The sequence below is a fragment of the Etheostoma cragini genome, chromosome 9, assembly GCF_013103735.1.
Source record: "Etheostoma cragini isolate CJK2018 chromosome 9, CSU_Ecrag_1.0, whole genome shotgun sequence".
Lineage (NCBI taxonomy): Eukaryota > Metazoa > Chordata > Actinopteri > Perciformes > Percidae > Etheostoma > Etheostoma cragini.
Genome location: NC_048415.1, coordinates 12,508,945 through 12,533,079, shown reverse-complemented (window position 1 = coordinate 12,533,079; position 24,135 = coordinate 12,508,945). Strand labels below are relative to the sequence as shown.

General features: G+C 39.9%; 1 protein-coding gene across 3 annotated transcripts in view; it reads left to right on the top strand.

Annotated features, from left to right (window-relative positions):
• negr1 (neuronal growth regulator 1) overlaps positions 1–24,135 on the top strand; it is a 148,871-nt gene that overhangs the window by 87,506 nt on the left and 37,230 nt on the right. For all 3 annotated transcript variants that reach the window (XR_004657845.1, XM_034881008.1, XM_034881009.1), the window contains exons 4-6: positions 6,286–6,417; positions 16,493–16,613; positions 18,510–18,658. Coding sequence is in view for 2 of the 3 variants with exons in the window: in XM_034881008.1 (XP_034736899.1) it covers positions 6,286–6,417; positions 16,493–16,613; positions 18,510–18,658 (402 nt within the window). In the remaining variant the exon portion in view is untranslated. The remainder of the gene's footprint in view (positions 1–6,285; positions 6,418–16,492; positions 16,614–18,509; positions 18,659–24,135) is intronic.

The following is a 24,135-nucleotide window of genomic DNA, read 5'->3' as shown; positions in this document are numbered from 1 at the left end:
GGAACACTACAGGAAGGACTGATGACATTAATAATTGTTGCAATCTATTTAGAAATGCCAATTTTAAGGCACTGGTGTTGTGCATGCAGGCTTACTGGCTTGGCTTACTGGGACACCTCAAAAAAATTGAGCCATCATTATTTTCATAAATCCCCCTCTGCTTTACCTGCTGTGTCTGAAATAAAATATTCCATGTTAAAATATGTTTTGTTTGAATCCTTTTTAGTCAATTATCATAATTCAAGCACAGGCAATTACATTGTCCTGCTGTTTTAACTGGATATAGACTCCCATTATGCATCATTCCTGCTGTGAATGATCCCCATTCATTCTCATTGCCCAAGTCTTCAGTCTATCTTTTATCTGTTCTGCATCCTCAATGTTCAGTGATACAGAACTCACTTTGTCAGTTGTATTTATTTTGAATCAAATGCTGGGTTCTAATTTTCAAGCCAGTTAGCTGGAGGCACCAAAGAGTCAGCTAGAGATGCTGTTTCATATCATATGGTCAACCATGCACAGGAGACCCATTTTGTACCCACTGTTATGAAAGCTACACTTAGTAGCGTTTGAGCACTCACTTTAATTTTTCTCTATTGATTCTTGAGAGTGAGTTGGCATTCAGATGTTTTCTCACTTTGAAATGTCTTTAGAATACATATTTTATGTCTTGCTCTCACAAAAACAAAAATGTTTTGAAAGGAAATTCAATTAATCATTTTAGTAATTAGGTCTCCGACTTTATTTAAAATGGCTTGATTTCTTGGACTCAAAGACTTAAAGCCACAGGGGGCTGCTGTATGGTGCCATACAACTGGACAGGCGGCATCAGACCAACTGCCTTGAAGAACACAACTTCAGACTAAGGCTGCACAATTAAATCAATTTTAATCACGATCACAATTTTGACTTCCCACGAGAAAATTTGCGTGATCAACCGTTTTAGTTTTTTTGAACGCGTCATTCCGTTCATAGAACACTCGTTTTTTTTTTTGCTAAGCCAATCCAACGCTCTGTAAACCACTGTCGGATCATGAGCCAGTCAGAGTTGTTCCATCCACCGTGCAGCTTAGTTTCTAGATGTAGACAGTCACAGAGGACAGAGTAACGTGCGGAAAATTCCACCAGATATCCAGCTATCCAACAGACAGCAGTCAGTTATACGTCGGTCTCAAGGATTACAAGTTTATTAGTAAACGAAACATTTTGTCCCGTCTTGGTTGTTTTTCAGATAACAGCAGTGACCAGTGCTAGTTAGTGTCTGTTAGCTCACAGGGCTCTAGGGCGCGAGTAATATTTTTCCTCTAGGACGCACCGGTGCACCTAATGTCCTCGCATCCACTGCAATGTTGTTTATATCAATATGGATTAATTTTGCGTTGACCCATTTCTTCTGTAAAGCCGTGCTTGTGTTAGATCTCTCCTCTTACTCTCTCTCCTCTTACTCTCCGTGCAGCCCTGCCATACAGTGGCACACACTTCTGACATTTGTCTACAGTTTTAATTAATATTAACACAGCTGTATATTGTTAAGCATGAGAGGCAAACCTGCATTTGTACCAGTGTTTCCACTGAAAACTCTGCTATTGTGGCCGCCACGGCGAAAAACACACAAGAAGTTGTTGAATGCAACTAACTTCAGTTTGTAGAGTATAGTGTGTGAGACGGAGCCTGTTGTGCCTATTAGTTATTGTTGAAAACAAGTGAAGGAGCTTTCTCCGAGATACATAAAAAAAGAAAGAATCCTACGCTATTTATTTCAGATAGCTTATTTTCATTTAAATGTTTTGCAGCTGTATGTCTATACAACATACAACTTCAACATAAGAAGAATGTATTATAATATGGATGTGAAAGCAGTTATAAATGGCCTATGTGACAATAAAATTTGTTTTGGTTGAAATCAACAAATAATCGAGATAATTAACTGTGATCACAATATTGATCAAAATAATCGTGATTATCATTTTGGCCATAATCATGCGCCCTACTTCAGACCTAATTAAATCAATGTCAGATGAAAAGATATGTGCAGTAGAGGGAAGTGGTGTTTTGCTAGCAAAAACAACAATGTTTGGGGGGTTTTGCCATTTAAATAAAAGTTCAGACTTCAGAAGATTAAAATAAAAATGTTCTTGACCAATTACCTCAATGTTGATATTACGATGATATTGTAGGGTTGACAATTGGTGCTTTGACAACATATTTTCACAATGACTTTTTTACTGTTTTAGATGAATAAGCATTGATAATGTGGATATATTGACTAAGTGGGTAACAGCAAATAATAGAACAGCTAGAACAGTCTGGTAAGTTTACAGAATGACATAACTTTACTGTAATGCAGCCTTTAAAACTAGGAAAAGACCAAACTCATGCCATATTAGGATATTACGATATCACGATATCCCAAATCTAAGAGGATGTCTGGTTTCATGCCGGGATATCAATATAATATCAATATATTACCCAGCCCTATTGTCTGCACTCCTTTACAAAACATTGTCTATAGACTAGAGATATTCAATGAACTGAAAGAAAAGGACCATAAACATCCTTCAAGCTGGTGTAGATAAAAATTTTTAACCCAGTGCAGACTCTGTCTTGACGGCATGAACATTGGTAGCTAATGGTAATTTTAATCTGTACTACTGCATGTGTATCATTTACATCAAAGTGAAGTGCCCATCTCAACATCAGAAAGATTGTGATTATGTGTGTACTTCTGTCAACTAAAGCCAGGGAGATTGCACTTACAAATCCTCTGAGCAGGTGGAATCACCTCCCTGATTTCAGGTTAAACTGAGTGCAAAAATAGAGGCTTAGAAATAATATGGATGCCTTTCAAAATTGTTGTCAATGTTATCCAAGCTTCTGTTGGCGATGACAATATTTGTAGACCGATGGGCTGTGCAACACACAGACAGAAGGAAAGAAAGCCTGTCTCTGTTCTCTTCTTGCTAATCGTACCATGCAACACCCAGTCTCATAGAACATGACTGGTATGTTTCATATATGTGTTTCATTTGCATTTAATGGTCATTGTTTTGTTCCAACCTGCCCTATGCCACCAACTATCCCCCCAGTGGCAAATAATTCCTATTTCCAGGATGTGACAAAGACGTTTCTGTGTTTTCCTGTGGAAACCACTGCATTTGATTCAGCCATTTGATAAGTGGCGTAGGAAGCATCAGGCATACTTGGACTCATGGGTCACTGCTTTTGATTTCATTGCCCTAGTAAAAGACACAAGTGCACACAGTGGATTTCCACATCGTGCGTAACACAATTCCCCATTACAGTGAAATACATTGGCGCTTTGGATTAGGAGCAGTGTATAGGTCAACCATGTTACAGACACTACCCGTTTAAGGGAGGGGGGAGTATGCACAGGGCACTGAAACACAAAATCCTGTTAAAGTCTGCAGATCATTCATAATCCATAACTGCGCAAATGAAACACATTTGTTAAGCAGCCGTCTCAAGCAGACTTCACAAAGTGCTTCACAATAAAAGACAAACGCAACAAACATAACCCTGCTGTCTGTTTAGGTTCCTTGATTTGTAGCATCGATCATTTTATGCAATAAACAAGGTAGACACGTTGGAACCACTAATGGTTCACAAAAATCCATAAAAGCTGTGTTTGGGATATGTAGACATTCATTAAAATGAATACATCTGCTCTTTTGCTTTGTCATGTACGGTGGACGTAGTGTTCCTCTGACACACATACCAGCTACTGTACAAGTGCACATCTGGCTATCTTTCTATTAATCACTGGAGCATTATTACACACATAATAAGTGGCTCATGCTATAGATACACATGGCAAGGAGAATGAAATATGGTATTTGTGTGGCTACAGGTACAAAGCACAGCTACACAGTTAGATGTTTTAGGGAATCAGTAGGTGAAGTAACAGTATCTGTTGCAGATACCACTCGCTCTGTGCCATTCTAAAGCCTTTTTATTACAGTAGGTTAAATGTGGACAGCATTTGGTGCTGAGATTAGATCAAAAATCAACAGTTAAATAATAAAAAAAACTATTTCATTTGAATTTATCAATACTGTATCGATCTCTTATAATTAACCAAAAAATTGATTCAGTTCTAGTTACCAAGAAGAGATTTCCTTATAACAAACACAATTGACGAATGCGATTTCATTATATTTTAACAGTATTATTTGCTAAGTAGCATTGTTGCGAGAACAATAGCTAGACAGTAAGATCATGCATTTCTGTATATTCTCCAGTTTCTGGGAGGATGTGATGTCTTTTATCAGGAGTACAAGTTCAGGCTTTGGCTGTAGCGCATAGCAGGAGACCTACTTATTCAGTGAAACAGATCAAATCCTGTCACTCTGCGTCTGCCATAGCTTTAATTTTAGGTTTATAACTGAGGCTATAGGTCTCTGCAGGGCTACCGCACGGACACCGACTTGCACTGAAGCTACAGGAAGAACAATTCACACCAACCAAATTGTTTAAGTTGAATTTAATTGTGATGTAATCATTTAGTTTTGGATTAGATTTAGTGCCAATCCATTAAGTACGGTCAAGTACAACACGCGATAGCTGATGCCTGTTCTCCTGTAGATATCCTAGACTTTGCAGCTGATTTTGACAATAACATCAGAATCAGAATTGGTTTTACGTCCACACTAAGTACACTCTCGTGGAATTTGCCTTTGTGAAAGGTGCATACATAAACAAACAAACATATTAGAATATCAAATAAATGCATACAAAATAACTGTGGCATAACAAAAAAAAAAGTGGCTGAATGTTAAAATCAAAAGATACAAGGTAGAGAGTGACAGTGAATGCACCATGGTAACCAAGTCTGCATGAGTCCCTCTTATTTTTTACGTCAAACTTTTACTCATTGCTATACTGACACTTTATGTACACAGCCCCTACCCCCATCAATGGGATTAAGTACAAAAAAAGAAGATGAAACTTCTTCACTGGTGCACAGCCCAGCCATGAGCCATGCACCGCCACAAAAATAGAGCCCTTTGTGTTATTTCTCCGCCCCTGCGCTCTCTTGGCATATTAACGGTTCTGTTTTTCAGAGACATCCGGTGCTTGTTTATCAACATTTTTCTTTCCTTTGCTGTTGTTTGTGTAGCCACCAGTATCTTTGCCAAGACTCTTGGACTCCATTGTTGTGTGAGAAGAGACAGGAAAGCTCATTATCGACAATGCCTTCAGTTTCAAGTTTTTTGACAGAATAGCTAGTACTATAGATCAAAAAGCCGCCATTGTTGCAGAATAGGGAAGTGGCAATATATAAGAATTCAGCTCACTTGCAGGGACGATTGGCAGCACAGAATGGTAGTATTCCCTCTCCTGAAGCATGGGTTGTCGTGATTCTGGCCTTTCTTTTATGAGAAATTGCTGAGTCAGTGTAGGGTCTCTGATACTTTCTGAACAGTATATTGAGCCCAGTTTTGCTTGATTGTGCACTTGGTCTGATCCTCATGCTTTCCAAGCGCATCCACACATCTTCCTTACCAAACCACTATAACAACCCTGAAAGGTTGGATGTAAATAGGTTTTCACACTGAGCACTACTGCGTTGGAAGTTAATTGTGGTTGTGTGAGAATCCATCCATCCATCCATCCATCCATCCATCCATCCATAATTCTCCCTAATACTTGACACCATACTGTATCTCATTATTACTTTTTCCAACTATCATACGTTCAGCTGTTACCAGCATACATTAAGATAAAAAAAAATTAAAATACTGTTTTAAGTACAGTACAGTTTCTTTGTTGATTGTAGTGGACATTGTTTCTGTGGGACTGCAGTCTCTCTTTGCTTTTTAGGTGCAGTACGCCCCATACAAATATGTCAGTCATGGTGCTTTGCTGCTACTGCCTTTGGCACCATTAGCTAACTTTAAAGCACTGACATGTGCATTGAGCCATCGAATCTGTCCGTCTTCCAGGAAGCAGCTGGAACTGCATGGTGTGGAGTAGAGCAAATGATAAGTGGATACACCATTATTTAATTTCCTGCCACCATATCAATACTTATGGATCAATGCACTGCTAATCATCTGCTGTTTTAGAGTGAAAGGAATGTAATCAGGAGATCAGTAAAATGTCTAATCACATTGCGTCTTCTATTCAGGTTTAAACTTACTATCTTTTTATTCTAAATGAAGGCTTTCCACACACTAACCATAGGCCAGCGGTGTGTGTGTGTGTGTGTGTGTGTGTGTATTGTAGACACAGTGTAAGTACTTTGCCTCCATTTTCTATTTACAGCCAGGAAGTATGACAGCGGCGAATATCTTAACATCACCGGCATCACAAGGGACCAGGCTGGAGACTACGAATGCAGCGCTTTAAATGACATCGCCTCTCCTGACACCAAAGCAGTAAAAGTCACAGTCAACTGTAAGTATATCTCTTTCTTCTTCCTTGCTTCCCTATTTTCCCACATTGGCCTTGCAGACACATGGAAGACACCGGGGCAGTCTTCCGCGATACCAGCGTCATGTCCCTGATGCTGCACTTCAAGAAAGTACACCATCTTGAAGTTTGAAGAAGTAGAAAGCTGGAGCTTGAAGTTTCTTAATATTTAATGTGAGAATTCCCTTTTTGTCTGTGCATGTAGGTGATTTATTCACACTAAGGAAAGGTCTGACTGTTCTAAGCACCATTCCATTATGCAGGTAATGAGTCTTTCAAAAGAGTGAGGAGACAGTAATAAGGAGCCAGGGCATTAATGAATGATACTGGGCTTTAGCTGTCGTGGTCACATGGAAATCACTACTCGTAAGTATGAGCAGGAAATGGGTGCTTGACAATTATTGCCATTCCCTCTCCTTTTAAAAGTGCTCCTTTACTTTACTGTTATTCATGGAGGTTTCAGCATAGATGCCCTGTACTAAATCTCACTTTTGGCAAAGCGTATTAGGCAGAGACAGGAGGGAGAGGATGAGTGCAAGAATTAGACACTCATCCTGGCCCAGTTATTGAGTCATATCTGGAAAGCTTATCATGCATTATAATGCATTATCATGCAATTATTTAATTCACAGTATTTACGATTTAAAACCTTTTTTTCACAACGACTTTAAATCCAATAATGTTTTTACTGTACTTCCACCTCTCTGAGTTAACACAGCTTGCATTCTGGCTTTGTTATAAAACCAAGTCTTGTGGCCATTATTTCTGTGTAATGCCTTGCTCTAATTAGCTGGGTCTGAGTAGTAGACTTTTAGAAGCCAGTTATTTATAGCTCTACTGAGACATGGGTTCAAGGATAAAAAGTGCTTTGATAGCAGGGAGTGTCTTTATGCTACAGAACAAAAGAGATATTCGCTATGATTGATAAGGCATGTCATAGGCAGAGGCCGTATTTTAAAGCGAGGCAGCAGGGTTATGTGGGTTTAGTATCCAAACTGAGTGAATTGATGAGGAAGACTTTCCTTTGCTGTCAAGCAAAGTCACCACAGCTTGAGCACTGGAGCGATACTATGGGTAGGAGTATACTTAGTTGGTCAAGTGTAAGACAGTATTTGCCCGCTGCCCAGAGTTATCTAAAGCTGACAGAGCTACAAAGCTGTTCCCTTCATCGGCCAAGTTACTCATTCTTTATTAGTGAGGAGAATTCTCTGAATATCTTTTGTAGGGCCCTTCAATAATTTTCAATGGTATGTAATAAATTGGCCTACGAACTGTTTATGGTGTACTGTATGTTTAATATAATATTTACATAATCCTTTAGGTCTAGCACGGTTTCAGTTACCAAAAAATGTCTCTTATGTCAAAGGAGGCACACTGCATAGGCTATAAACTCTCGCATTATTTCTGCCTTTTGGACAGAAAAATTGAGGTTTTGTATCTCACCCAGTCGAATTGCCACAAAATCACAGGCCTTTCTTGAAAATGCTATGGATTATAATATATTATATACTCACATTATTTGCAATAACCTTTATGCAAAGCAGAAGCAGGATCCTGAGTCAATACACTGAAGTGACACTTTAAGGGCCAATGTCCATTTAAAACCATTATCTCCAAAGTGTTTCTTTTCAGGAACTAAATAAAACAATCTGTTTCAAGTTATTTGATCATTTTTGTAAAATAACTCACTGGGTTATACAAGGATTCTAAGAACCAGAGGGGTAGGAGAAATAGGAATATCCATGAAGTAACATGTAACTTCTTAACATTGAATATGGTGATTCTGTACATGTTTAACCAGTCAGACAGTTGAAAGGAGGGCTGGGCGATATAGAGAAAATCAAATATCACAATTTTCTTGACCAAACACTTCGATGTCGATATTGCAACAGTATTGCATGGTTGACTATTGGTGCTTTTACAAAATGTTATTTACACGATGAGATTTTTGATAAATATTCTCCAGAAATGATTTAATGACTTAGTGGGTAAAGGTAAATAATAGAACAGTCTGGTAAGTTCCAAAAATTACATCACTTTACTCTATTGCAGCCTGTAAAACCAGGTAAAGACAATACTTACCATATTACGATATATCCCAAATCTAAGGCGATATCTAGTGTCATATCGCAAAATCGATATAACATCGATATATTTCCCGGCCCTAGTTGAAAGGTAGCTCCAGTGGACATGAAATTGCTTTTTGTTAAAGTTCTGACATATACCATGCCTTTCTGACAGGTCTTCATTCAAAATCTGTCAGCAGTAATTAACTTAGCAGCCTGTGCAAGAGGTAGCTGTTTGAAAAGTCTCAACTTCAGTGCCGTATGTCATGTAGTTTTATATAGTCAGTGTTTAAGCTCTCAAAACAATTTTGTATTTAATTTGTATTTGAGTATTTCTTTTTTATTCTAAGTCTTTTTCATGAAAGCTGCCTTGTCCCTCCTACATGTGGCTTTATGACGTGCTCATTTACAAAGAAAACGTGTAGGATAAATGCATTAAAGTTGTCCATTGGAGCGGCTCATATGGCCACTGCAGGCAGAGCCTGAGCCAGCTGGTGGCCACTCTTCTCTGCCTCCTCTCCACCCCAGTGCAATTCTCCCTCTGTGAAAGAAAAAGTGAAGCATTTGGACCATGTCCCAATCCACTGTATCATTCATGCTTTACTGTCACACATCAAGCTATATTCACCAGGTGCCCAGGAGTGTGGGGCATTGATGAGGGCTCAGCATGCCAAATACTGAGTTAAAATAAAGACGCTAGGTGACAGAGAAACTCAAACAAGAGAGGATAATTACATAGCAAGAATCAAGAAGTGAACGTTATTGAAAAATGTTACGCTGTATGGGAAAATGTTTATGCAGCTGTTTTACAAAATCAGCCACTGAACTTCGTAACGGTTCTCCTGGGAGATTCTGCAGGTGTCAGTTTTTCTACCTTCTCAGTCAATATGCCATCTAAAAGATTTTAAGTAACCACACAGACCGATGACAGAAAATAAGACTACTTTCATACAAATATTCGGGTTTCATTGGATGTCATTGTTAAATTATGTAAAAGGCTATGATGGTGTACGTTGACCCCATCAGAGCATCAGCATTGATCCTCTCAGAATATCCATCTTGTTACTAGCAGTTCAATTAAATTAAGTCATAAACATCCATCAGTAATGCCTGTGCTATTTCCCTTTTATCGTTCTAAAAAGACAGCATAGCAGTGAGTGACACTGACATTTCACGGGTTAACAGTCTCATTAAATACATGTCCGAACAATTTCTCTCTGCTTTCAAAACAATTCCTTTTTTAAGCTAAGCGTATATTTGACCTTTTGGCTAATTGCAGATTAAAGCCACTAATTAAAATAAGCAAACCAGAGTAATGAAAACAAAATTAAGCTTGAGCATGTTTGGAGTTTTATTAATACCAGGGCGTCCATAACACTAAGCCTGCCATTTGGCTTGCTATGATACGACGAGTTAGAGGCAGAAGGTTTGAGGCATTGTCATTGTGCATCTTCTTCCAATGTTAAGTCCAGTAACCTCTGTTTGAATTTCTCTAAGACTCAAAAGACTACATTGAACAGACAGCATTAATTAAATGACTTGGCTTGCCTTTGTTTCTTGTCTTTACACTTCCAGGGATGAATGAATGACAACTGAATACTTTTATCAACCTGAATGATGTCAGTCATCCAGAGGGTAATGCTTGAATCAGATTCGCTGAACAGCCCTGCTTGGTGAAAGGACGTTTTGGCAGTGATTTTACTTAATGAAATCTGATCTCTGGCCTACTTTCCAAATTTACATATTCATCTTCCCTGCAGGTGGGTTCTGTTATTGGCTGAAAATCTCAAAGCACAGTGTGACTCAAAAGCATAAATATCACATCTAGGTGGCTGCGTGGAAGGGATGAATGAGAAGGAAACAATGGTGGGAAACCTCTGCCTGAGATTAAAAGCCAGTGTTTGATTAATTAATGAACCCACCTTGTTGTAGAAAGAAGGCGTCCATTACTAACTACATACCAATAAAACAATACAAAAAAACTGTTTTTTTTTCAAGCTGAGAAATCAAAGGTGCCTGACCTTCCTTGGTAGTGTAGACACTGAGAGCTGTCTGCTCTCATTCCTCATCGGAAGAGTGACTCTACAGAGTTGGAGCATCATGTTGCAACATGGGATTTGACAGTTTGCACAAACTTTAGTCACACGTGGAAAGCACACAGACAACCAACTGTCTTGTTCTGCTACATTGTATTTGCTCGTCACTGTTTCCCATGCTTCAACTGAAGCTATTTCAAGCCATGCCAGATGCCCTGATCATCTCTCCATCTCTCGTTCATGCCATAATCAAGAGGAGTGCTACAAGTCAATTTGCAGGAAATAAATGTAAAGAAGACCAGAGTAGATCAATTGCTGCCATGTTAGCACCACAAATGTTTCAATTATTGATGTGGAGTAGACCTTGGCTTTTGGGATATGGGTCTCTCTTTAAATTTTATGTTGATGCAATTTTTTTTATTTATATGAACCCAGTGGTTATGTAACCAATTTTTTTTATATGAAGCCAGTGGTTTTGTATTTCCGACAAAGTTAGAGCGGAATGCTAATGGCATGGTCTTTAGCACAAATCTGGGGGTTTAATTGGGTAGCTCAGTCACACTAGATTCAACTTTGCGATTTAGTTTTTTCTCACTGTTTGCTAGGATAGTCCGTATGATCTTGTCCCTTCTTATCTCTATGTAGAGTTCAAGTTTAAACCAGTGCAGGCGCCTCTCCCTCTTCAACATCACTTGTTTTCCTCATGGCAAGTTTTCACTTGCTTTGCAGAGTGAAGCTGTGCCCTGTAAGCTTCAGACTTTGCCAGCCATTTGTACGCCTCCTTCCTCCTCCAGTACCCTGCAGCTGTGAATTCTGCTCACATATTCCCCATGGCTGTATTTATAAAAAGAAGAGCACCTCACTATTGTTCCTGCTCACAGTAATTGGCCAACAAAACTGTGATCATTTTTAATGAATTATGAGCAGGCACGTTAGAAGTGCGTCCAGCCACAGTATTGATAGATTTCTGGGCATAATTGAAATGCAGGGACATACTGTGAATACTTCAAATTCTTTACATCACCTTGTCTTTTGTTTACTCTAACCCTGCCTTTCCCTCTAAAGCTCCCATCATCTGGGCCTGTTTGGAATTCAAGCCCTACCCATTTAGAAACACCCACAACATGCCACTCTCACTCCCCTGACAGAGTTGTTCAGGAGTGTCATGACCATCTCTGATAAATAAGAGGCTAAACTTGTTTACTTATGGTTAGGAGACACATCTTCATGACCCCCCAATATTACAATGTCAAGTCATGACAAGAAAGTAAACAACTATTAGTGGAGTGTGAGCATGTTTGCAGTAGTAGCATTTCTTATTTATAATCATTATACAATATAACATTTGCATTGCTGTACACATCATTTCCATTTGTATTCCCTACATACTATGTGTGCAGGTGAGTGTGTGTCCAGATTGGCTTCAATGCAGGGGTGGATTGCACTAGTGGATGAAAGGTAGAATAAATGTTCATTCCACATTTCAATGAAATCACTTATTGGGAGTATTTTAAGGCATCAGGAGTCTCAGTTGAGCATTTGTCGACAATTTGCAGTATCCATTGAAATACTGTGGCTTACAATTCAAAAGAGAAGACTTCCTAGAATTGGATACTGATCCAATCCTAAGTAGAGTTAAAGCCAGTACCCTCGAGCTGTTTGGATGTAAATCCATCTCTCTACATCTCTCCAAAGCTCTCGTCTTGATTGCTATTTGGATTCCCTGCTGCATATGTGAGCGGAATCTTGATCTTCTGCAGAAAGGAAATGGTCTTGCTGGTACTGTTAAAAACCCATTGACCCACAGCAACTTCATCTTTTAGCTTGGTCTGCGTTTATTTGTTGTTGACTGAAAAAAAAATAACATTACTTTGACAAAAGACAAATGTCTTTAACATTGGGGCAGGTTTGCATTAACCTGTCTATTGCATGACTGTTTTGTGTGTTTACACAGCTGGGGGTGACTTACTGAACGCTCCTGTTGTATTAATGTGGGTGGTACTCATAGAGCAACCCCACCATGTCATACATGAATTTAGTACGATAGGGGGAAATTTGTGTACCTTGAACCATTTAGTGTTTAACACAGACAATAGATCCCTGGGCTTGTCAACCCACACAGTCCTGTGCATTAAGTCTGTTATTTATATGCCTTTCATTGTATAAAAAGAAGGAACACAATGTTCCCTAGCTGCTCTGAATAGAAATCTTAATTAATTAATAAATCTTGGCAGCAGAACCACTCCTGACCAACAAAAAAAAACAGGACAATGAAGCCCGCAGATGGCAATGGGGAACAGTGTCTCTGTGTGTAAGCTGATAAGTCATGCACTGATGAGTCCATTTCTTAATTGCAATGAAAACTCATTTTCAAATCTGGCTGAAGAGGTAGGGTTATTAATTGATCTTTTAATTAAAAAGCTTGCGTTCTCTGGGTTATCTTGGCAAACAATAGTTTGTAGCTAAATAAATCATATTCGGTCTTAAAGCACACCAATTAATCATTAATAGTCACGTGAGATTTACTTAAGGCAAGCGACTCAGTGAAGCCTTGTACATTAAGGTGCAATGCTCTGAACAAACCGTGTTCATTAATATTAGAAGAGAAGGTTACCCATTAATATGCTTGTGTTAATGCACATTACAGAGATGTACAATTGGAGACATCGTCTTTGTTTGGATGACAAGCTCCGCATAATGCAGATGAAATGAAAGTCTGTTTATGATCGATCCACAACTGTCCATTTGTCACCCGGCAGGGCCTTACAGCTCCCATTTTCTGCCATGCCCGTGCTATTCCTGGACCCAAACCCTCACCCTCATCTGGTGGAGTCACCGTGACTCCAGGCATGATTTAAAGCACCACCACAGATCTCCAGTGCTCAAGACACTAAATTACCTGGATTATTGGGCCTTTATGATTTTTAGTGCACTACTTTGCATTACTCTCCAAATCCTGTTGGTGAATTGCACAATATATGATGATATAGGACGTGCCAGCATGTTGAAATTGGAATTATTGGATTGGACTGGATTTTATGGCTGTGATCCGTCTTAACAGATCTCAGTGCCAGGATCTAAATTGGAAAGACTTGATATTATTGATATGCATATAAAAGCGCAGCATTTTGGACCACTTAAAAAATGATGTGGAGGGGGGTTTCTTTTCCAACTTGTTGCAAAAGTTTCTTGTTAATTTAACATTCTGCTCATTTGGAGCATAGAATCTATAGTCTTGGGAACTTTTGTAGGAGAGGTGACCTTGTTAAGATAGATGATAATACGTAATCAATATCATTGTACCGGCTTCTGGATTTATATTTAAAGATACCATTCCTTAGTTACACCAGTGGGAGGGATGGCCTATACTTTTCACATTTTATGGGGAGATAAATATATATTTCTCGATTCCTTTGTTGTTTTAATCTAATTTAGCTTGCCAGGATTTTAACATTTTTTTAATAAAAGGACAGTAATCCAAGTTAGGCAGAAATAGGATATCCTTTGAGTCTTATGAAGAAAGCACAGTGTTCTTTTTGGCAAAAGACTGATCTAGTTGGTAATGAATAGAAGGGAACACATCACAATGCTGCAATTTCAAAAAAGGAAGAACAGCTACATGAAAGGAGAAAATTTACACAGACAGTTTACCAGTTGTTTTGTGTTCTTTGATTTAACATAAAAATATGTGACTAGTAGCTCTATGAGTGAGGTTCTAACTATTGGCACACCTGCCTGGGCCACCATGTCCACTGTCCTAGCAACTGTACAGCGCAACAGCCAAGTCACCCTGCTGCTTTCAGAGGCTTCAAATAATCAATGGCCCCGCACAATGACACCAATGGAGGATTACAAGGATTCTCTAATCCTCTGTCTGTCTGCATGCTGGATTGATTTTGTCATACTTGCTATTGGCATATATTTCTGGGCTATAGTGCACAATTTTCTCTCTTTTTCCCCATTTCTTTTCTGTAAGTATAGTGGAGCTCTTCTCTAATGCACATTGTCAGATGCTAATCACTATGATGGTGCTTTAACACAAGCATTAGTAATCCCCTCATTCTTTGCTGCAGGTTGTTGTAGCTCTTCTGCAAAGATGTTGATGGGACTGTAACTTTTTTTGCAGATAGTCTTTATGATGTGGTTATCATTAGTGCTGGTTGCGGTGAAAATACATACAGCTCTGAAGCAATCTTTGGAGTTTCTGAAGTCAGAAAAGTGTTATACTTACTTAATTAGTATAATACTTTAAGTTTGGATGTTTCATAGACACAGGGTACAAACACCCACAGCATACACACGCGCAGCCAGCAAATACATCCAGTCAAGGTCTACTAATACCCCCCAGCATGGCGTCAGCATTTCATACAGTGATATATGAACAGAAAAAGCCCAAGCATAACCCATCACTTGATTCGCTTTCTCAAGTCCTTTGGATTATTCAGCCGAGCAAAAGAAGAGAGGGAATAACTGTATAATTGGCACAAATATGCAAGGACAGAAAATCAACTTCATGACTCATGCAAAGGTGCTCATTAGGATGCAGAAGAAGGTTGGTGGAAGGGCATCCATCATCACAGAGCGCATCTCTTACATGATCATACGCCACATCTACAAATGCTCACATGGATCTTTTTGACCTTGCAGAGATCTGTTACATCCCACCTTATCTATCCACAGTATGCAGACTTTCACAGCTTGGCTGTATGTCTATCTCACAAAAATAAACACATATCCTGTAATGAAGCATTTGGCTACCTGGAATTCACATCAGAACTATCTTATTCAGACATATTCATTGGGATAATTGGTCATTGTTTGCTGTTTGGGGAGTTTGATGTAAGTTAGGACCTTGGGGTTGTGTCTAAAGCGGCATCAGTCCATCATGTCTCGTAGGAACATCTCCAAATGCAATTGAAAGAAAAGGTTTGCAGGCGCTTGGCCAAGCTCCCCCACTGGATACAGGCTACAGTTTGGATTGACAGGTCACTCTTAAAGGCTCATTGTCAGGAATATAAATAGTTTCAGACATGGTTTGGCAATTTACTGCTAGCTGCAGGACAGACTCTAAAAGTGTGAGCTTTTACCACGTATCAAAGGCTTTTAATCAGAATCTGTATGAAGGGCACAAGTAATTGTGCTTGTATTTTATGTAGGGAGACTGTGCATCTGATTGTGTGTTTAGAGCAGTTTTGCTATTTGTCAGGCTGTGGTGAGTCAAGCAGTCATGATAATACCAGTGGTCATGAAGTCCCTGTGTGCATTGAGCTCTGTACAGTGCTACTTACAGCAATCAAATATTGTCCTTACTTTTTTAAGAGGGTCATTTTTGTTTGTCCACAGGTTATGAGTTCAGCATTTCTTGGACAATGGCCATTGCATGAAACATTACGATCTTCATCCATGCTGTATTTAACACAATGTTACTGTCTATATAATTTCAATTCATTAATTGAATTTCTTTCAAGACTAAGCAGAGTAAATATTTGAAGTACAAAAGGACTGGGCTGCCTCAGAAACCGTCCATATGTAAAGCTGCCTTCATGACACTGCTAAAGAGATTTACAGCACATTTCAGCACATGAAAGGAGCCTCATTTTGCATTCACAGAACCTGCCGGCGCCATTGAGTCTTTGAACTTCCATTAAGCCATTTATCACCATGCAGTGCAATTCATTTCTTTTTCAGACATTGGGGATGGATGCCCTCTTCCCAACTTGGCCTCTGTGGACTCTGAGTGTTGAGTTTACACAAAGTAATGTGTGCACTGACCAAGATGTCAGAGGTTGTCATTTTAGAGTTCAACAATCAGTCAATCAAATTTTATTTGTCTCAACAACCCTCCTTCATCAGTGGTTTGCATCATCATCGTTTTGGATTGCCCTTTTGCTAGTGATAACACAGGTGTTTCTTTTGACTGATATGTTTGACCCTGCAATGTCTCTCTGTTTTCTCCAGTTGCCCCATCTATCCATGAGATGAAAAGCCATGGAGTTGGTCTGGGACGCACAGCTCTGCTAAGGTGCGAGGCAGCTGCTGTGCCTTCTCCAACATTCGAGTGGTACAAAGGGGAAAAAAGGTGAGCCCCTTGATTGTATGACCTGTCTTGATAAAGTGTGTTGGTGGCATCACTCAGATGTCCACTGGACGCAGACGTGTTTCTGTTGCACAGCAGACATCGTAGCTCATCATGGCTCAAGCGTTTCAGAAGTTAAGGGTCATAAAGCAATCTGTTCTTTAGCCACATTTGATATTGTTAAGAAATATTTGCTGACAATAAAAACACATTTCCAAATGATTTATTTGGTAGTCTGGCTCAACTGATGTACATTGCTGGGATAAAGCCTGACATCAGGCGCCAAATGTCAGGCTTTATCCTAAGCTTAGCCGATTGTGATTTTTTTAAAGGTGATGTTTGCAGGGCTTTTAAAGATGTTTAAAGTTAGACTTTGAACTAAAGTCTTCCATGCTGACGACAATTATTAGGTCATACTTGTTTGCAATTGTCAATATGTGATAGGAAAAGTGTGGTTTTAATATGTTTGCTTTTCCCCAGAAACAATGCATTTATTTTTTCGGCTATTGGTCCTCCAGGAAGAGCCCACATAAATGTTCCTGCAAGAGTCATTTGTGCCTTGTCCTCACCTTGCATCCTGATAAAATGTTTGCTGGCAACTGGCTTAAATCATTTGCGGCACATACATCAATCAGTCTAGATTCAAGTGTCAGTTCTTGAATTTAAAAACCAAATTACCCCCATTACCCATCATTTAACTACTCCTGGTGAGCACAATTTCAATCATCAACTCACACTGTGCTAATTGTAATTATGGGGTGGATTCAATTTATTCAAATTGCTAAGGAGGCAAGTTGACATGATTCTAGTCTTTACTTAATTCAAGGACTTAAATCCTTTCGCGACTTCTTACATGGCTGAATGGCGATTTCTTCATTCACTCCTCATCATAAAAAGGACATTAGAAGGAGGACTTAAGCACAGAACATGTGTAGCGTCTGTACAACATTAACACTGACTGTGACTACTCTATTGCCCTATTCTACTATTCCAATACTGTGTGAGGTCACTTCTAATTTTGGCTTTGTGTTGATTGCAGCCATACTATTGGGGCAGCGCTGCTGCCAGTTTGTCTCAATCATAAGTTGTGTAACAGTTTAGACAACCAAATCTTTCTCCTGATGTGTCACTGCTTTCATTCTTCAATGGGAATGGGTGAGTGTTTATGTGTGCGTATACATGGGTGGAGGGTGTTTATTTCACTATGACAGAGGGGAGCCTTGACTAGTTTGATGATGAACTAGCAAAGAGGCGAGATTCCCGCCGAGATTATCAGTGAATGTTGAGCTAACATTTGTGGAGGTTGCTGTGGGAGCAGCAACAAGGCCAAGAAGGGAACAGTGTGGAGGATTTATTTTATGGTTTATAATGCCAGATGTGAAACTGTAGCAGTAACAGGAACCGCACTGATGAAAACAAACTCAGTTTTAATATCTACAATAATGTCACAATCAGGATGCACAGCATATGCTGTTATAGACAGATTTTAATCTCTACAGGCTGGTAAAGATCATCACGACCACCAAAGTAAACAATTAAACATTTGTCAATGTCACAGCACAGATGCCAGGCACAACTGGAATAAGATTTATTATAATCCTCCTGCACCTGCAACACAGCGATCAGCGATCAGTGTGTCAAGTGGCACACAGCTGGTTGATCTCTGGGTCATTTCTCTCCCCTCTCAGTCCTTCAAAGAAGCTCTCCAAGGCAGACGTGACAGACCAAGGGATAGATAGATGTGTTGAAGAGGGTGATGAAGTGCTGTACAATCTGAAGATCCACTAAAGGATGACAAACATTTGTACCGTCTTTGACTCATGCTCCTCCGCCCCCTGACACTTTTTGTATTGGTGAGAAATGCAAGCTTCATTTGTTGGGATTGTGTTCTTTTTACAGGATTATCAAGGGTCAAGGCATCGACATCAAGAGCCTCAGCTCCAGATCAGTCCTTACAGTGACCAACATGACAGAGGATCGTTACGGGAACTACACATGCGTTGCCTCCAACAAGCTAGGGACGGCTAATGCCAGTGTGCCTCTCATTCGTAAGTTGTCATTATATCTGCTTGTGGCTAACTGGAGTGGTGGAGAGTGAGAGGGCTGAAAGAGTGCTGTGGATGTCAGTGGGGGTTTGTGCCCTTGAGAAGTGTTTTCATGTTTGCTGCAGTATTCTTGGAATAAATAGAAAAAGCTAAAGTGATGCAACTGGGGGCCCACACATCACCAGTAGAAGTGGTTCCTCATTTCCTAGTCATCAGTTTTGTGAATGTTGATTGTCTTTTATGGTTGCAAAGTCTGTATGTGGGAGTTGGTGTGTGGTGTGTGTGTGTGTCTGCTTTAAAGTCTACATTTGCATGTGTACTGGACAAATACAAGCAACACGCAATGAGGCACCTAACAGTCATCCAAAGAGGCCAAATATTCAGAGGCCATACTGCTGGTTCATCAGCGATAGAATAGCGATAGGGTGGTGTTAAAAAGCCTGGTGGCTGAAGGGACAAAGGATCTCAAAATCAATTTCATTTTATTTATAGTATCAAATCATAACAAGAGTTGTCTCAAGACACTTAGATTGAGGAGGTCTAGAAAACATTCTATAATTTGCAAAGACCCAACAATTCCAGTAATCCCCCCAAGAGCAAGCATTTAGTGCCACAGTGGCAAGGAAAAACTCCCTTTTAGGGAAAAACCTCGGACTCTAGGCTCTTGGTACGCGAAGTCCGACAATGCCGGTTGGGGGTGTAATGAACAGTGGCAATAATAGTCACAATAAAGATGGTGGAACTATGACTAGAAATAGTAGTTGTAGTAGTTCATGTTGTAGCTGGGCACTGCAGGGCGTCACAGGTTGTAGCAGGACGTAGCAGGGCAATACAGAGCATAGCAAGGTGAAGCAGGGCATAGCTGGGCACAGAGCAGAACCACGGCAACAGCTGCAACCATGATTTAGGTGCCTCCCTAATCCAAGGAAAACTGCTGGGCGACAGAAAATATAAAGGCTCTGGGGAATACGCTCCCCAGAGCTAGGTTTGTAACAAGTATTTCTGGGACATGGATGCACACAGATGGAAAGGGAGAGGAGAAAGGAACACAGTATGTCAAAGGAAGTATGTCCCCGAGCATTCTAAAACTTTAACAGCATAATTAAGAGCTGTTGCAAGGCAGACCTGAGCCAGTTCTATAACGGTCAGTGGATGAGTATGACGACTATGACGAGAAGCAGAGAAAAGAACCTATCTGTCCTACAGTGCAGCGAGATCAGTCGCTTACTACGTAAGTGCTCCTCTTTCCATCCCGGACGTTGTAGAGGGGGTGGTTGTCATTACCCATTATGGCGTGCATTTAACAAACTGCACGCCCCTCCACCACAGTTCTTAATGAGTCTAGTCTTCTCCCCAGCACTGAGCTGGCCTTTTTGACCAGTTTGTTGAGTCGCCTCTTCTTGTCTACTTGCCACCACAGTCTAATAAAACATGTCTTAGTCTTGGTGGTGTTCAGGAGGCGTCAGTTCCTATTGCATGTACCCCTAAACTCCTCCTCCCGTCTACTTCTCACACATGCCACAACAGCCGTATCATCCGAGCACTTCTGAATGTGGCAGGACTCCGAGTTGTACTTAAAGTCAGATGTATACAAAGTGAACAGAAACGGAGCCTGAACCATCCCCTGTGGAACCCCCGTACTGCATTCTATCAACCCAGAAACACACTTCCCCAGCTTGACAAACTGCAGCCTTGATGTTAAGTAGTCCATTATCAAGGTGGTCAGGGGACCACCCCTATGCTTACAAGCTTGTCTCTCAGTATGAGGGGCTGGATGGTGTTAATGCACTTGAAAAATCAAAGAACATGATCCTTACATAGGAACCAGATAGACAGCAGGATTAGGTTATTTGCCTAACATCCCAAAACTAAGACTACGTTTTCACAGAACACTGGAACATCAAGGCAAAATGGTTCCGTCCTGAGGCTGTGGGACCAGCAGTTCAAACAAACCCAATTACTCAGTGGTGGGAAGCCAGTGAGGGTTCTTCTCCATGTCAGTGCACTAGCAACTTATTCTAGTTGGTCAGGTAGCCTGCACAGAGGGGGTTACATCTTGGGCAGATGGTTTGAGCCTCTGGCTGTATTTGACCCCCCTGGTCAGGGTTGGTGGACTTCATATGTATTTTAAGAGATACTTTGCTACCAACACTCTATCAACAGTAGATAAAGCAGTCACAACAACTACAGTACAATGGGCCCTTGAGAAAAACACAAAACCGTATCAAAACTTCTCTAACACAGCCCAAAAACTAATTGTTCGTTGTGAGCTTAATAAAGCTAGGAATTTATGGGTTAAATCATTTAAAAACAAAAAAAAAACTTGATAAGAAAGCCATCACACAAAGGCACATGCAATTGCATGAGGAGGTGATTGACCCGTGAGCACTGGAACAAGTTGTGGGATGTAATGCAATCTTCTTCTCTCTTTTTTGAGATTGACTCTCTTCTTTCAATCTTTTCAGATGGTTTTGAGTCTACAAAGCCATTTCTTGAGTACTTGATCATGAAAGTATAATGGGCCCATTATGTCAGGGATGCTCAAAACACAAAAATTATCAAATCACATTAAAACACCTTTAAAAGGCCCTAAGGCTTATTCAGGTTCTTAACAGGTAAATGAACAGACCAGGAATACAAAGTTTGGGGATTCTGGTGCACGGACAGGGTTACATCATGTATAGTTCAAAAAAGGGAAACTCCTCTTCTCTCGTTTTTAACACATTTCAGAGTCTGTCGTCCACAGCCACCCCACTCACTGTATGTACCCGTCGTTGAAACTCTATAGGAAATAGCTTTCAACCATTTTAATTGTTAAAGGAACAAGACACTTTACCTTCTCAAATAATGTTACAAAATCCATTTACACATATAAAGTTGTTCAAGAGCACCACATTTTCTAAGCCTACACTGTTAGGCATTTGAGTTGTTTTGTCCAGCCTCTGTACCTGACAACCAGCAAACAAAGCATGGACATATTTTCCTCAACATTTTAGATTAAGTATTTGCAGGAAAAAAAATCCATTTAATGTATTCAGTGATGAAATATGAACAGGTGAATTAAATTATTCACCAGTTTGTGCTGCACCCTCTGATGATAACATTGTCCCTAGCATGCCAGAGACTATGAATACAAAAGATATTTCCGTAGAGTTGGCAGTTGTCAAAGGAGCACTCCACTCTCCTGTTTGTGTATGCACAAAGAACATCAAAGGCTTCTCTCAGATCCTCATATGGATGATCTTAATGTGACACAAGCGAGGCCTCAAAGGCAGAGAGGCAAAGAAACCCTCAGAAAAGTCAGAGAAGGGAGCTTCCTGTGCTGCCACCCCTAACTTTCCTCTCTTTTTACTCCCTCTCTTTATCTCTTTGTCTGTCTTTCTATCGTGGCTTTGTCTCTCTGATTCTCTTATCTCACTCTCTTACTCTCATTCCCCCCCCCCCCCTCGTCTCTCATTCTTCTTCCCTATCATCCTTGTTCTCGCACACACACAGCGTCTCTCTTCCCTCCTTTTCTCGTTCATGATCTCCACTTATGGAAGACCGGCCAATTCTGCTGTCGCTCTTAATGAGAAATGGCAAGCAATCGTCGCAGTGCACTCTCACCGTTATGTTGACGCAAATAACAAAACCCAGAGGTTAGATTTCACCATGGGTGACTTTGGATTCCTATTTTAGAACCAGTCAATAGCTATTGATGAGCAAGATGGGAAGGGGGAAAGGGTATGCATATTTGATAGAGCCTCATACATCAAGGTGAATTTTAAGTGGCAACACAATGTGGATGGTTTGCAGTGAAGGAGTTTAGTATTTATGTATGTATACAGTAGTTTCTTTGGATGTTTCCATTACACTGCACAATATTTGTATTTGTATGTATTATAAGGGTCCCCATTAGCTGATGCCTAGACAACCAGCTAGTCTTCCAGGGGTCCAAAACAACATTTAATCAGACAATATTAAAACATTCCTTGACATATACAGAAAAGAAAAGAAATACATTATCTGCTTACTTAACTAAATAACAAAAATAAAATAAAAATAAAATAAAACAATTACAAATCAAGCAGATAGAGAAATATCTTGAAAACAAAGTTTTATATTACAGTATATTATATGGCTAACATTATGGTAGCTGACATACCCGAGGAAGAAAATCAAGTTGGGGACACCCCTATTCAAAAAGCCTTCTTGAAGCCACTGTATTAAAAGATTAAATGTAAACTGAAATTGTAAGCATTCAGGGTTCAGTTTCATTAGTCTCTTGACAAGATTCAGAAGTTGACAGGTCCTTATCCTTCTTTTTTCACTTTGAATCAGTCCAGAAAAAGGTTTGCTGTTATTGCTGATGAAACAAACTGTGACTCGGGAAAGCCTTCTTTCAGGGAAAGTAAACCCACTTGCTTTCCATCCGAAGTAGCCACTGGAAGACAACACTTGTTTGGTTTCCGTTTCAAATAAAAGAATGATTAAAAACAGAATTTGTATTCTGGCTCTGTGCACATCCTGACATGGTCAATTCTAGGGGTGTGAAAAATAATCGATTCTTAGATGCATCACGATTCTCTCCAGAACGATTCGATGCTTGACTCTGATAAGTAAAATAGAGTAACTGAAAGAGGATGGGACAATGGACAACAACGTAGAGTTAAGGCAAGTGTGCAGAAAAATAGAACACACAAAAATGGCCTAAAGGAAAAACATGGTTCATTTTGTATACAGTATATACACAAGATCTAATAAGACATACATACAATATTTAAGCAAAACACAAAAGGCTGTTCATCTACTTTATCACATTACATCTGACCACCTCCTGTTTCATGTTCTAAGAAGCCAATTCTCCACCTTTAAACATGACTGAGCCTCTGACATGGACGATTACTGAGAGAAGGTGACTTTCTCAAGCATGTTTAAGGCTTAAGCATGGAATGACTACAAAATAAAAACCTCAATAGACAAAACATGTCATTAAAACTTGTGTGGGACAAACACTGTATATGTACAAATCTAAGCTTTGTCTAGCTGCTTTGTCTAGGAAGTGATTAGCAAACTCTGTGTAACAATTTTAAAATCACTCATGGAAATGTACATAAAAACATTGTTGCATTGAGATGCATCGAACATCGTTTTAGAATCAAATCGTTGGCCTCTGAATCAGAACGGAATCCAATTGTGAGGTGCCAATGGGTTCCCACCCGTAGTAGGTTCTGACTAACTTCTGCATTTTTTAAAATGAGTTGGATGGCTGTGTCCTCACTCTGCTCTGCTGGTTTAAGTTCAACTCTGCCAATTGTGTTAGACCTCGTGGAGTTTTTGTGCCGTTAAACCATTAGTTTTAGGACTGCGATCTCTTTCAGCTAAGTACCACTTTAAGCTGTGAGTTTAAAGCTGTGGTAAAAACAAGTGTGTGTGTGTGTGTGTGTGTGTGTGTGTGTGTGTGTGTGTGCTTTTTATAGCTGAACGCTTTTTGAATAACA